Source organism: Magnolia sinica, chromosome 11 (genome assembly GCF_029962835.1).
Source record: "Magnolia sinica isolate HGM2019 chromosome 11, MsV1, whole genome shotgun sequence".
Lineage (NCBI taxonomy): Eukaryota > Viridiplantae > Streptophyta > Magnoliopsida > Magnoliales > Magnoliaceae > Magnolia > Magnolia sinica.
Genome location: NC_080583.1, coordinates 30,603,437 through 30,618,739, shown reverse-complemented (window position 1 = coordinate 30,618,739; position 15,303 = coordinate 30,603,437). Strand labels below are relative to the sequence as shown.

Sequence of the window (15,303 nt, the reverse complement as noted above, 5' to 3'; positions counted from 1 at the left end):
CCATTGCAACTGCAGTAACTGTAATGGAAGCGGCTGAATATTATCGCCGTTACTGTATAAAGGCTAAACCCAATGAAAGCCAGATTGAGAGTGATAGGTTTATAAGTCGAATTATATGTAAGAGTGATACTGAGTGTCTTGCGCAGCTGAGGATGGGTAGGACAATTTTTTTGAATTATGTTCGCTGTTGAGGGATCGAAAATTACTTTTCGATAGCAGGAAATGTAGCATGGAGGAGCAGTTTGTAATATTTCTTTACACTGTCGGACATAACATACGTAATCGTGTGATTGGTCATCGTTTTGTACGATCTGGTGAGACTGTGAGTAGACACTTTAGTAGAGTGCTGGATGCCATAATCGGTCTATATCCCGAGTACGTGAGGTTTCCTAGTTTACACATACCCAAGGAAATTTTCGACAATCCTTTGTGGAGTTCATAATTTCAGTTAAACTTGAAGATATGTTGGAGAAATTCCTAAATTATAAGTTGATAGTTAATGGATGAACTGATCATATGCCATCCTTCTGATTGTAGGATTGTATCGGGGCCCTAGATGGTACCCATATCCCAGCTTATTTGCCAAAAGAAAAAAGCTCCACTTTCAGAAATAGGAAAGGATTTCTATCACTAAATGTCTTGGCCGCATGTATTTTTGATATGAAATTTGTATATGTGCCTGCTGGTTGGGATGGATCCGCATCCAATGCTGGTATGTTACAAAATGCACTCACCCGTTGCCCTGACTGTTTTCTTATTCCACATGGTAATTGCATATAAGGGATGATTATTTTTTCTGTGGGTACTTATGTATGATGGATATCTGAAACATATCTTGTAATTGTCTAGAAAAATATTATGTTGTTGACGCTGGATATGTACATTCGTTTGGCTTTATGACACCCTATCGAGGTGTGCGATATCACTTGAACGAGTATCGTACTGGAAGGAAGCCTGCCAATAAAAAGGAACTTTTCAATTATCGTTACGCACAGTTGCGAAATGTCATAGAGCTTCATTTGACATTTTAAAATATTGTTTCCCTATTCTACGTACTCATCCTCAATTCAAGTTTATAACGCAAGTGAAAATTGTTATAGCTTGCTGTGTCATTCATAATTTCATTCGTATTAGCGGCGATGATGGACTGGCTGAGGTAGTTGAGGACAATGGGGACAGTATAGAGGATGTTGCACCATCCCCTATAGATATAATCTCAATAGATGAAGGATAAGCATTAGCTCGGTTGATGGATCGCGCACGTGATGAGTGGACAAGGAAGAGAGACGAGATTGTTGAAAGAATGTGGAATGACAGTCTTCCACGCATAAGACAACGGACTTATGTTTCCTAATTTATGTAATGATCCGCTTAGTTGAAAGCGGGAATATTTTCACATATTTTCACCAAGTTTGGGATATTATGTTTAATATTCGTGTTGAATGCCATTATGTCTAAACTTTAACTCAGTACTATACTGCATTAATTGACTGTAGCTGTTATATCTCTCTTTACATTTTCTGCTTGTAGGTTTGATGAATTTTCAAAGGAGCACTGTCAAGGACTCGAGAAAGAAAGATGTGGAGTCATCCCCTCCAAAGAAGGGTGTTGCTTCAAACCAGTGCCCGAGTTCACTGACTGAATTAATTGGAACTCCTAAGAAAAAGCATACTCCCTCCTGCAAAGGCCCATCCCCAAAATGTGTATCCCAGCCAGGGCGTAGTGTAGGCGGTCCACGTAAAGTTAGTAGACTTCAATGGACAGACAACATGGATAACGCATTGGTTGATGGGTTGGTGGAACAGGTGAATTTAGGACTTAAAAGTGACGTCGGGTTTAAACCCGAAGCATACAAGGCCACGATTAAAGTAATCTACGATACTTGTGGCATTTTGCTAGAGAACCATCATATTTCTAATCACTTACGAACCCTAAAGAGGCTGTAGTGGGCAATAAAGGACATGCTCAATGCCTCAGGTTTTGGATGGGACAAACAAAACAAGATGGTTCTTCCTACAGAGGATGTATGGGATGGATACATCGCGGTATAATATTCACATATAAATGCTTTTAAAGTTTGTATAGTTTGATTTTACAAAATTGATGAAAGCATTATGTCTTTGTGTGTACAGACACACCCCTACGCCAAACGGGTGTGAGGCAAACATATTGAAAAATGGGAAGACCTTGCGTTCATGTTTGACAATGATTGTGCCTACGGTGAATTTGCTAGTACGGCATATTCTTCTTTGATATCAGGAAAAAGGCGTAGTCGTGACGAGTTCAACTCTGACGATGAGTCGGATGAGGGGGCTTCCCAGACAGTACATTTGTCATCCTCTGACGAGGATGACTGGAGGCCCCCTCCTCGAGTTCAAGGTGGTGAAGAATCCTTATTAAATCGAGCAAAAGATGCTAACAAAAGCCCAATGGAAGCCACTTCAGGTTCTCGTCATAGCCGTATAGAGGGGAGTGAGATAAGCCGTGGGTGGAGGTGCAGGTTGAGTGAACATATTGGCGAGAAGATGGGGGAAGTGGATGAAGCCGTTAAGAACCTGACCATTACATTGGGTCAAGGAAAAAGCATGATGCATGTTCAGCGGTTGCTGGGTATCCTGGAAGAGGTGGATGGTTTTTCATATGAAGACCAAATTCGTGCTACAAGGTTCTTACAGACTGATGTAGTCAGTGCAGGGTATTTTATAAAGATGGGTCATGAACGCAGGAAGGAATGGATAGAAAAAGTGATCCTTCTTCTTTGTGGTGTGGATTGAGAATAGGGTACGTGGTTCATATCACTTGACTTTTTTCTTATTTAGAGTATGTGATTTTTTGGATGGTTTGCTGTATTAACTTCTTTTTTTTTCAAGTCTGTCATGGCTCGGTTTACATTTATTAACTTTAATCTTTTCTGGATGATACATATGCTGCTGGAGCAGCACTGCTAATGTTGTACTGCATGGACTGTTCTATTTAACTGTTTGCGAAGCTATTACCGTTGTACTGTTGATACTACTTGCAGGTTGAAGCTGTAGACTTATATATATTTCTATACCAATCTCCCTATCTTTTTTTGATAATGGAGATACATTTCAGTCTGGTTCTTATGTCATTTCTGTATTAATACTCTTTTATGTCCTATTTTCTGATACACCTTGACATTCGTAATTTATTCATCTCTGCTGTACATTGGTTTTGCTGGTTACTGTTCTGAAAATTATACTGATATACCTTTGTCATGGGTAACTGACGTGGATTAAGACACTCCTCACTTACGGTTATCTCGGATTGTTACTGGTAATGTCTTTACTTTTCACAAACCCTTTTATTTGATCTATCAAATTTTCCTGATAGTATAACTGGTATTGTGAAAGTTCATAATCCAGCGGAGGTTTATTAGTATGGTTGCTACTGTAATTATACATATCTGTCTCATTTAAGGTCCTAACGTAATCAGTACAGAGAGCATGTTGTAGACAGAAATCAGCTAGGATAAAGGTTAGCTGATTATGATAATGATAAGGGCCTAAACCTGAGTGAATTCAAACATTGTTTATTACTCTACTTCTTCTGAATTGTTAAAGGTAATGTTCAATCTGATTTGTTGAGTTTCTAAGAGTTCGGATGCAGTTCTCTTTACCCCCACTCCCCCAAGCTACCCAAACCTTCATCTACTCAATTTGAATTTGGTGGGTTGTTGCATTGCTCAATGCAATTTCTGAACTTTAACTGTCTTAGTAAAATTTATGGCAATTTTTTTTTTAATATTCTCTTTACCTCCCTTATATATTTTCAGAAATATACAAAGCTCTGCTAAGAGATGTAGTATGTAAGACTAATACAGTTTATTGTTTTCGTGTAAATCACCTGGTTTACTTCGTCTTATTGTAAAGAAAACAAAGTAATATTGGTAATAATTCTGCTATTGAGAAGCTTTTAATGTTGAATCTCAATATGAATATAACATTATGGACTGATACACTTTTCACTTGCATTAAACTTGACAGATTATTTTTTAATTCAGGGCCTTGAGATCAGTGAAAGGTCTGAAGCTCACCTGTGTTTGCAAATTTATCCAAGTGATAAGGAGATTTAATAATATTGTCAATGTATGAACGAGTTCTGTGGAACGTTGTTGACTTGAACATTTCATTTTATTTGCAAATGTGGCTATGGGGATCAATTTGCAACCTATTACCGAAAGAAACGAAATTTGGTGCCAACATCTTCAAAAGTCTAGTAATATGGAGATTATATAGTACAAGTAGAGGCAAAAGGAAGATGAAATTTTCTTCTTTTTTTTTCAGTTTTTTTATTTTTTATTTTTTTTGTCAATTCAGATATCCTACCGGTACAGGCATTTATTAATTCTTGCAGTGGAATGAAGCAAAAATATTATGTGGTGTTTGTCGGGAGGAAATCCTGGGATCTATGCAACATGGGATGCATGTAATGCTCAAGTTAACGGATTTAGTGGATGCAGACATAAGTCGTTCAAGACTTTTGAAGATGCTACGCAAGCCTGGAATGAGTATCAGGTTTGTTGGATACTGTTTATCTCATATTATTTGAAATTTTGTTGGTCAAAGCAAAAAAGATTACAACTATATCATTTAGGCTTCTTTCACCGATCGAACCACGCGGCATACAACTAGAAGTGGGTGGGGCTATTCGTACATCTTATCGTCCCTCAACAATGGACAGTGGCAACTATGTAGCCGCTCTCACAGATTGAACCATAATCGGCACCAAGAATGTCCGTGAAGATGGCAAGGCTGAGAGGGTCCCTGTTGCTGAAGTTGGATACGAATCTTGCATGGCTCCGCTTCTTCGTATGCTGTTTGGATTGTTGGTTTTTTATGCCGGTATCTGGTTGTTTTGTTGCTTGTAGTATATGTATGGCTGAGGAGAAAGAAATAGCTATGTTTTTTTTTTCCTTTTTTTTTTTTTTGATAAAACATGATGGTTGGGTCCTCTGGTTTTATCGTGCACTGTTTTTTCACAGACATTCAAAAGGGATTCGGAATACACCAATCACACATTGACATGTTGATGTTTTTGAACTAATTTGGTATATATATATATATATATATATATATATATATTGATATTTCCAAATAGTGAAATATATTCACTGATATTTGATCTTCACCGTGGAAAAGCGATGAACGATCAAGATAATTTACGCTTCGTGAAATTTATGCCATTGGAAAGGACATCCATGCCGTTAAAGACGTCAATCGAACAGGGTGATAACGAATGAATGGTCAGGATCCTTCCAAATGGCCTTTTAACCCAAGTGGGGCCCATGGTCTTCTTAGTCCTAAAAAATGTATCCCCAGCATCCAGGCACATATTGACTAAACCTGATGTTGTTGATGTGTACTGTGTGATAGATTATAAGGACGTTGTGACATTTTTTTATGACATCCATACTGTTAAACAGGTGAATCCAAGTGGGGACACTGGTAGAACGGTCATTATTCATGTACCAGAACGAGATAGACCATAGGGATGAATTACAACAACAAGACTGGCCCCATTTGAGATAGAATGTCTGAGCATGTACTAATACGCTTAATAAACACAGACTACCAATATGTGTGTATGTACACACACACACAATGTGTGGCCCTTATATGTCGTTTCCAAACATTGATCTGACATGAAATTGTATATATGCTGGGACAATACATCCCGTACAAACATTGGTTAGCTGAATATCGCCCAAGTGAACAGTTCTGGAATACAATACAATACAGCCAAAACGTGAATCCAAACAGGTTATATATTTCCGAAGAAAGACGGACTCACGTTCTTACTTCCGCTGAATCGGACGATTTCTTCCGCTCCTCTTTTCCTCGCCGGGAAACCTCGCCGAATTTCAGTTTTCCGGCGTTATTCTCGCCGCAATGGAAGGCAACGCCACCGGAATCGGCCGAGTTCTGGTGTTGGCCTTCTGCGTCGCTGGGATCTGGTCGGCGTATATCTCACAAGGCGTTCTTCAGGAAACTCTGTCAGTACTCAGATCTCTCTCTCTCTCCGATTCTTTGATTTCTCGCTTCTGTTCGTGAATTGTTTTTCGCGCTCGAACGAATGGAGAAAATGGGGAGTTTTCTTTAGTCCTGGATCTCGAATGAGCATTTGGATGGGAGATTTCCATTTTCTTTTTCGTTCTTGAAATTTCAAGGGCATAAAGTTAATGTATTTTGTACTTGCATTTTCACTAAATCATTTTGAGGAAAAGGCGATTGCGTAATTGATAGTTCACTGCCATTTCTTAAGTTGTGGCACCCGATCCGAGCTATCCAAATCATCTGCCCTATTTCTGACTGACTGTAGATCGAAATTCACACTGATTTTGCTCGTGGAATTTGGACCGTCAATCATTCCATTTTTAACTGCCCATTGAATCGCTATCAACTTGATGGTTTGGATTATTCGGTTTGGGAGTAATTTTGTGCTGTTCTTTAGCAACGATGGGCCCCACATACCCAATGCACCTGAGTAAGGTGCAGCTTGTTTATTTTACTGCATTTTTTTTGGTAATGTTTTCGCATTGGTGCATCTGATTGCACAAAACTACTTCTGTGTGAAATGCTGTTCTTGAATCTCAAATTCTGTAATGTCGAAGTAATTGAATCCCACAGAAACAGCTTCAGTGAAATGATGCTCTCCTCGAGTAGAATGCAAAGTTCCAACTGTCTGATCTTAACTGGATTACACTTTTCTTAGATTATTGAAATATGCGGGACAGGTTTTTGTCGTCTTTTCTTAGTTGAAATAAGATCTAACATAGCCTCATCTTGATTTCAGGTCCACCAAGCAATTTGGCCCAGATGGGAAGCGGTTCGAACACCTGTCATTTTTGAACCTTGTACAAAATGTCATTTGTTTTCTTTGGTCATTGATAAGTAAGTTGCTGAGTTTTTTTTTTTTTTTTTGATGTTTTTTAGTCAGTGTTTCTGTTTCCTACTAAAGAAACAATTTTTTGTGCCTTTTAAGAAAAAAGTTTTGGGGTAGCGTGTTTCCTTAATATATGAAGCTACACTGTACACTTAAAATTATCTTTGGATTGTTGAACAGTGATAAAGCTATGGTCCAGAAGTACCGGTGGTGCTCCATGGTGGAGTTATTGGAGTGCCAGCATCACAAACACGATTGGTCCGGCAATGGGAATTGAAGCATTGAAGTACAGTAGTTACCCAGCACAGGCATGATCAACTGTTCCTTGATTCAGTTTTGATATGGTTGCTTTATCGATTATAGTGATGGTTCTGGAAGATGCTTTTACTGATTATAGTGATGCTCCTGCAAGATGCTTAGATTCAAACTAGTAGTTGAAGGTCAAGTCTTGAGGTTTGAACACATCGGTTTCTTTTTCTTTTTCTTTTTTCCCCTGGTTAATGGTTCCTTTTTGGGTGACCCAATTCAAAATTTCACTTCTGGAAATATTCTAATGGAACACAAATCTCTCTAGGACCCCAAGTAAATTGAGATAACGCTTAGATGATGAATAGAATTCTCTCCGGGATTACGTGGAAGCTACCTGATTGCAATAAGCATAAACACTTTATTGCAATTCTCAAGTTTTTTAAATTCTAAATTGATATCGACGAAGGGTACTACAAAATAAGTGCAGAATACTATCGTTTGTTGATGAAACTCTAGCTAGTACATGGACTAATTACAGAGGTATTCTTAGGCAACCATTTGGTACTGTCAGTTACAGAATTAGGTTGAATCAACATAAATGAAGGTTTTGAAGTAGGGGATGGGAAATTCAAAGTTTCAAGGATAGGGTATAAGTTGCTATCTTCTTGTGTTGGAAATAAGGGCTGCTTCTGCCTTGTGATGTGGATGAAATTCTCTAGAAAGCTATGAAATGAGCATGACCCCCCTTTTTCCCCATTGCTCATCAAGCTCCTCTTTGTTTTCTCGTCCAAAAATTGTAGATAGATTTCTTTTGAACCATACTTTCATGGGCACCTGCCGATGACTACGTAAGTATTAAAAGGCTGATTTCCTGTACTGATAGTTTGGACTTTGGGGAGCAGTTTGTTCATCGCGTTTTGGCAGCCCATCCAACAGCTCATTGTTTGAGTCTTTACGACTTGTTTGACAACCCTGCTGCACACCGAGGTCAGCCATCCATTTCATTGCATTGATATTTTAGGTCCAAAGGTTCTTAATTGCCTTTGATTTTCCTTAAGCCATCTTTGCCCTCTCGTTGTGAGAGGATCACTTTGGGAGTGTCTGATTAGTTAGAATGCTAAACTTCTGTTGCCTAAGTATGTTTATTGGTCTGGCACCATTTTAGAGGGATTTGAATTAATATAAGATATCCTTTCCTCAGCAAACAGGAGCCTGAACTCATTTCGGATAGTGTTTGGTTCATTTGATTACCAATGGGGTACATTTTGGTGCCAATTAGAACTGAATTATAGCAATTCAATTCAGCGTAGAAAGTGGGCGTCATTTCAACTTTATTGAATTGAATTATTGCATTTCTGTTTCATTGAGCATCCAAATGCAGCCCATGTTTGTAAGTTAACGTTTTATATCGATTAAACATGTAGCAACATGTGTTGATTGATTTTCTATAGAAGAATGCCATCTGTGTATTGGAATAGTTTATGCAGTTCTGCTCTAGTTCATTGATTTGTTGCATAAAGTTGATGTTGTCAACACTTGTAATTTTGAAAGTAAATGGTAATTTCCTCTAACAATTCAAGGTAACATTATGTTGTTATGTATGTGTTTAGGTCTTAGTGAAATCCTCAAAAATGATTCCAGGTGCGTCTTTTATTCGTTTGTGTAAAGACTTTTTTTATATGTGATGTACTTGAACCCCATATATTGTTAGTTGTAGTTCTTGACCTTTTATCATGAGAGTTTGTATTGTTAGTTGGGGATACATGTGTCATGGTATGATGCAGCATGCTTTACAAAGTGACTGTTTCAATACATCAATTGCAGAAAATAAAATTTGAAGTTGATGATGATACAAATTTGTTTCGAATATCTTGAAAGAAGCTTTTGAGTTTTTTTTTTTTTCAATATTTTTTTATCATTAACAACAAATTTTTTATTTTTATTTTTTTAATTTTTTTAGAGGCACAACATTAGAGCAGCCTGAGCTACACCACAAATTAATTTTGCATTAAGTGGTGTTTCGAACGACATGTGTTTATGTATCTATTATACAATGCAACATCGTTAGGGGTAAAAATTCCCCCACAGTTAATTGATTCAAAAAACAATTTGACCTTTGGAAGAAAGATCTATTAGAGGACTGTGTAGTATGCATATGCATTTTGTAAACTTAGGCATTTTAGTAATTAAAAAAAGTAGTTGTTATTCAATTTGAACTTTGATTTGAATTATATCTTAATGAAATTAACTCGAAATTTATGGAATGTTGACTGTGTAGTATCCCGTTACATATGGTGCATTCCAACAGTTCATGGTAAGAAGCAATAATTCAAAATTTGGAATAGAGGAACAACGATCTTTATCGAAATAGAATATGGTAAGGTTCATCTTATTTAATATTTTTTTAAACCGTTTTTCAGATTTTTTCTAAAATATTTGAGCCCCTAAGTATAATCACATACTCCATCCTCATCACACCCTTATGTGTAATCACATCACACTTCCTTATAATGCACAACAGATCGTCTAGTGTAAGCCAATCACACTCCACCATCCATATCACATCCTCAAGTTTAACCTCAACACACACTTTATCACCAATATGATACTGTCAAGTGTAATAGGACTATTCTAACTGAAAATCCCTTCGCATCCTAAAGTGGAACCAAGTTATACTCCCAATCAACCATATCGCACTCTCAATGGTAATCCCATCACATATTCTAACTCAGATATATACTACAACCACATCACATTCTTAAGTGTAACCAACTCACACACACTTTCATTTTCATTACACTCTTAAATGTAAATGCATCACATTTACATAAATGCATATCATATGATCAAGTGCAACCTAATCACACTATCATTAAAACCCTATCATCTTTGTCTTCAAACCTCTTCGCATTCTCATGTACAATGTAAATATATACATCTCCAAGTGTATAACTCAAATATATAAAATGTGGATTAAATGTGTAATTATATGTTGCTTTCATTCATTTTTTTAAGGCATTGCTTTGAATTAGAAATGGTGTGTTGTTATGAACGGGATCTTCATGAGAGTGAACTTCATTTTGAATTATATGCTATGGGAGGGCAATTCAGTTATGGATGGGCTTATGCAGATAAGAGGTTCAAGTAACAACAACTCCTTCGTTATATGCCGTGGGAGGATAATTCAGTTGTGTCAAGGATCATTGTTCAAGTCGAAGGATGCTCAGATTTTGGCATGTTTGAAGAACTCAGAATGGCTATGTATTTTTTTTTTTGTTTGTTTGTTTATAACAAATGTACATTTTGTATTATATCCATGCCTTATATGATTGGTGGGGTCTTTTTTTTTTTTATGGAGCCTATCCTAGTTCATGTACATTTTGTGCAGCTATAGGTGCATTATACGATACGCGAGGAAGGTGAATTCCATTTTTGTGGGGCCCACTTGAATTAATGTACATTTTGTGTTGTTTAAGTGCATCATACGATAGGTGAGGCATGTTTCTTTTTTGTGGGTCTTCAAGAATTTATGTACAGTAATTTTGAAAAATGATGAAATTACATATTGAAATTCTACTTATGGATGTAATGGAATGCTGTTTACATATTGAAATTTCACTTTTGAGATGTGATAACGATCAAGGAAGTTGAAGTCATGCAAGTGACAAGTTTGGAGATTGTTGGAGGCTCTTGAGGCTCTTCAATTGAGTCGGTGTTTACTTTTGATGATTTACAAACACAACATACTTGCATAACGAATATCACATCTCCAACCTTAGGTGTTAAATTGCAATTTTAGTTATCTTGATTGTTGGGTTTGATACTTCTTGCCTTAATTAGTATTTGACAGGTCGGGGCTGGTGCTGTTTTGGGATGTACAGTATCCTACATAATTCAACTCAACATCCAAACGTGACCTTTTATTCACTAACTGACATAAGTTCTTATTTAACTAAATTTTGTGACTTGAATCTATCTAAGTGACTATTACTTTTGCTTTATCACCTAAGTATTTTTTTTTTTTTTTTTAATTTTTAATTTTTTTATTTCTTTTGAGGGTTTAAATGAATGAAGATTGAAAACTGAAAATAGAAAAATAAACTATAATCTTTGTCAAAATAAACAACCATATTATATTTCTAAGTGAAATCACTTCACATTCACACAACCATATCATATCCTCAAATGTAACCTCATCATATAGTTTATCAATCGTATCACATTCTCAAGTGGATCCACCACACCATACTGTCACACAACCATATGATATCCTCAAGTGCAACCTCATCACACAATCCATAAAGTGTTTTACATTCTCAAGCAAAACTACATCACACTATCACACAAACATATCATATGCATCTTCAAGTGTAATCACATCACACTATAGTCTTAACCATGTCATCTTCAAGTTGCCACACTCGAAAATGCTGATTCGAGTGTGGCAACAAAGTTGATAATGAAATTTATATAATATTATCTTTTAAAATTTAAATATGTAAAAAAAAAATACAGGTTTCAATCAAATATAATAAACATTGGCCTGCACATGTACATACCTTTTACCGGCACTTTCACGTGCCTTTACTAACGGTTACACAAGCCTTTACCGGCTGTTCCACAAGCCTTTATTGGCGCTTATAAAAGTGCTGTTAAATCTTACTTATGAGGGTATCCAACACAACCGCCGGTAAAAGTTTGAAACTAATAACTAGTTGAGATTGATGACTTAGATTATTAGAAGGCATCCCAATGTAGGTAAGATAAATAGTTTTGCGTTTTTTTATAGGGTTGAAAAATTTTCAAATATAAATGAAAGAAATGACAGACACCATGTAAGAGAGTAGAATCTATATCAGAATAAGTATATGCATCTGTGGAAGTGATACAGTTGATGAACTATGTGATGAGATTATACTTGAGGCGTTGATATAATATTGTCCCAATATGATGGGGTTACACTTGAGAATGTGATACAGTTAATGGACTAAGTGATGAGGTTACCCTTAAGGATATGATGTGGTTGTGTGATAGTGTGAAGTGGTTCTACTTGAGAATATGATATGGTTGAAAGACTATATGATGAGGTTGCACTTGAGGATATGATATGGTTGTGTGACAGTGTGATATGGTTAAACATGAGGATATGATATGATTGTGTGATAATATGATGTGGTTATATTTGAGAATATAATATAATTGATAAACCATGTGATTAGGTTGTACATTTAGATATGATATGATTGTGTGACAGTGTGAAGTGGTTCCAGATTAAAGAATGTGATACAGTTGATAGACTATTTGCGCTTGAGAATATGATATGATTGTGTAAGAGTGTGATAAATGATCTCCACTTAGGAATGTGATATGGTTGATGGACTATGTCATGATGTTAGATAATCTAAGGTTGTGTGACAGTGTGATCATGTTACACTTGAAAATATGATACAGTTGATGGACTATGCGATGAGGTTACACTTGAGGATATGATATGTGGTTGTGTGAATGTGATGTGTCCACTTGAGAATGTGATATGGTTGATGGATAATGTGATGGAGTTGTACTTAAAGATATGGTATGGTAGTGTGATAGTGTGATGAGGTATATATCTACTTGAGAATTTGATACGATTGATGGACAGCGTGATGAGTTTGCACCTGAGGATATGATATGGTTGTATGATAATGTGATGTGGTTACACTTGAGGATATGATATGGTTGATAGACTATGTAATTAGGTTGCATTTGAGCACATGACATGGTTGAGACGATAGTGTGATGTGATTCCACTTAAGAATATGATACAGTTGATGGACTATATGATGAGGTTGCACTTGACGATGCATATGATATGGTTGTGTGATAATGTGAGTGGTTTCGCATGAGAATGTGAAACACTTTATGGATTGTGTGATGAGGTTACACTTGAGGATATGATATGGTTGCGTGATAGTATAATATGGTAGATCCACTTGAGAATGTGATACGGTTGATAGACTATATGATGATGTTGCATTTGAGGATATGATATGGTTGTGTGAGTGTGAAGTGATTTCACTTAAAAATGTGATATGGTTGTTTATTTTGGCGAAGATTATAATTTATTTTTATATTTCTAGATTTCAATCTTCATTCATTTAAAACTCTGTCGGGTCTCAATTCAACGTTGGTCAGATGTTCAGGTCAATATCTCAACATGGTGTTATAATTCAATTATGCCACTTTTGTTATTTACTTTATTGCATTGTATTGTTATAATTCAATTGAACATCCAAATATGGCATTTTATTCACCAAGTGATATGACCCTATATTTAATTAAAATTTGTCACTTGAATCTATTTAGGTAGCTGTTGCTTTTTCTTTAGGACATAAGATTTTTTTTTTCTTTTCAATTATTTCTTTTGAGAAATTTAAATGAATGGATATTGAAAATTGGATATATAAAAATAAATTATAATCTTTGCCAAAATAAGCAACTCTGTTACATTCTCAACCGAAACCACATCATAGTATCATACAAGCATATCACATCCTCAAGTGCAACCTCATCACATAGTCCATCAATTGTATCACATTCTCAAGTGGAACAACTATATTACACTGTTACACAATGATATCACCTCCTCAAGTGCAACATCATCACATAGTCCATCAACTATTTCACATCCTCAAGTGTAACCTCATTGCACTATCACGCTACCATATCACATCTTCAAGTGCAACCTCATCATGTAGTCCATCAACCATATCACATTCTTAAGTATAACTACTTCACACTATCATACAACCAATCATATTCTCAAATGCAACATCATTACATAGTTTATCAACCGTATCGCATTCTTAAGTGGATATATTTCATCACACTATCACACAATTATATCATATCCTCAAGTGCGACCTCAACACATAATTCATAAACCGTATTATATTTTTAAGTGGATATACTCACACTATCACACAACCATATCATATCTTTAAGTACAACCTCATCACATAATCCATTAACCAGATCATATTCTCAAGTGTAACCACATCACACTATCACCCAACCATATCATATCCTCAAGTGTAAGTTCATCATATAGTCTATCAGTTGTATCACATTCTCAAGTGTAACCTCATCACACTGTTACACTCATATCATATTCTCAAATGTAATCTCATCACATAGTCTATCAACTGTTTTACATTCTCAGGTGTAACCTCATCACATTACATACTACCATATCACATGCTCAAAGTACAATCTCATCACATAATACTACAGGAAAAATGACCTTCACTGAATGCACCAATCAGCTTCCCATACCATCTGCTCCACCAATCCTTGCACTGAATGCATTGAATGCACTGAAGCACCCAAAGCCCAAACAGACCATAAAGCAGAGGACCACTCTCAGAAGACTACTTAAATGAGATACCTGCCTTACAGAGCCCTAAATAGCATAAGAGATGGAACCAGTTTTCTAAAAAATAAACAGAAACTGAGATGACACCATAGCGAAGGACCCGCCACCCTCACATCCTAAACCAATGCTCTAAGGCCATGCACCACGGGTGCCCAAACCCCTCGACTAACCAAAACCTGCATTAAATTGAAAAGTTGTTACAATTTATCAGCCCAATTGACATGCAGTTATCAGTTTATTAAACTGCTTTTGGAATGTCATCATTGATTTATCAAGAAACTCCATTAAGTATCTGAGGGCTACTTGCTCATTATGATATAAGAAACTTTACAACTAGATTATTTCCTCTTGATTGAAACTATCAGATTCCGCTGCGCATCCAAATGCAGACATAATCAATTGCTAGATAAGAAGAGCAAGTACCCATAAATAAAAGTGAAGAACAATCAATATTCCATAACAAGTTCTTCTCGTTGTAATACAAAAAAGCCTTGCATTCATTCCATCGTGCCAATAGTCTTCTTTATATTCTAAGAATAGTACACAAGCTACAAATAAAAAGAACACTTGATTTCATTAAAAACCCCACTTTTGCCCGTCTTTCTTACATAACTTGAACGTAAATAATCCCTTCGAACAGGAAATAATAAAACATCTCGGTTGCTAGCTGCAAATACATATATACGTGTATCGTTGGGACAACAGATGAAGGGACAATAGATGAGAGTGCATCA

At 36.3% G+C, this 15,303-nt stretch overlaps 1 protein-coding gene across 1 annotated transcript; it reads left to right on the top strand.

The window, feature by feature from the left end:
- The first annotated feature begins 5,821 nt into the window (after positions 1-5,821).
- On the top strand, positions 5,822-8,647 carry LOC131219001 (UDP-galactose/UDP-glucose transporter 3-like). The gene is made up of 3 exons (XM_058213945.1): positions 5,822-6,016; positions 6,817-6,914; positions 7,087-8,647. Exons 1-3 carry the CDS (start codon positions 5,913-5,915, stop codon positions 7,218-7,220), a joined length of 336 nt encoding a protein of 111 aa, XP_058069928.1. The 5' UTR covers positions 5,822-5,912; the 3' UTR covers positions 7,221-8,647.
- The last annotated feature ends 6,656 nt before the right edge of the window (positions 8,648-15,303 follow it).

What these genes read in the sequence shown, in the direction of transcription:
- LOC131219001 (XM_058213945.1), top strand. Translation starts at nt 5,913, where the DNA reads ATGGAAGGCAACGCCACCGGAATCGGCCGAGTTCTGGTGTTGGCCTTC. An exon ending in GGCGTTCTTCAGGAAACTCT is followed by an intron (nt 6,017 to 6,816) that starts GTCAGTACTCAG and finishes TCTTGATTTCAG; the next exon opens with GTCCACCAAGCAATTTGGCC. An exon ending in TTTTCTTTGGTCATTGATAA is followed by an intron (nt 6,915 to 7,086) that starts GTAAGTTGCTGA and finishes ATTGTTGAACAG; the next exon opens with TGATAAAGCTATGGTCCAGA.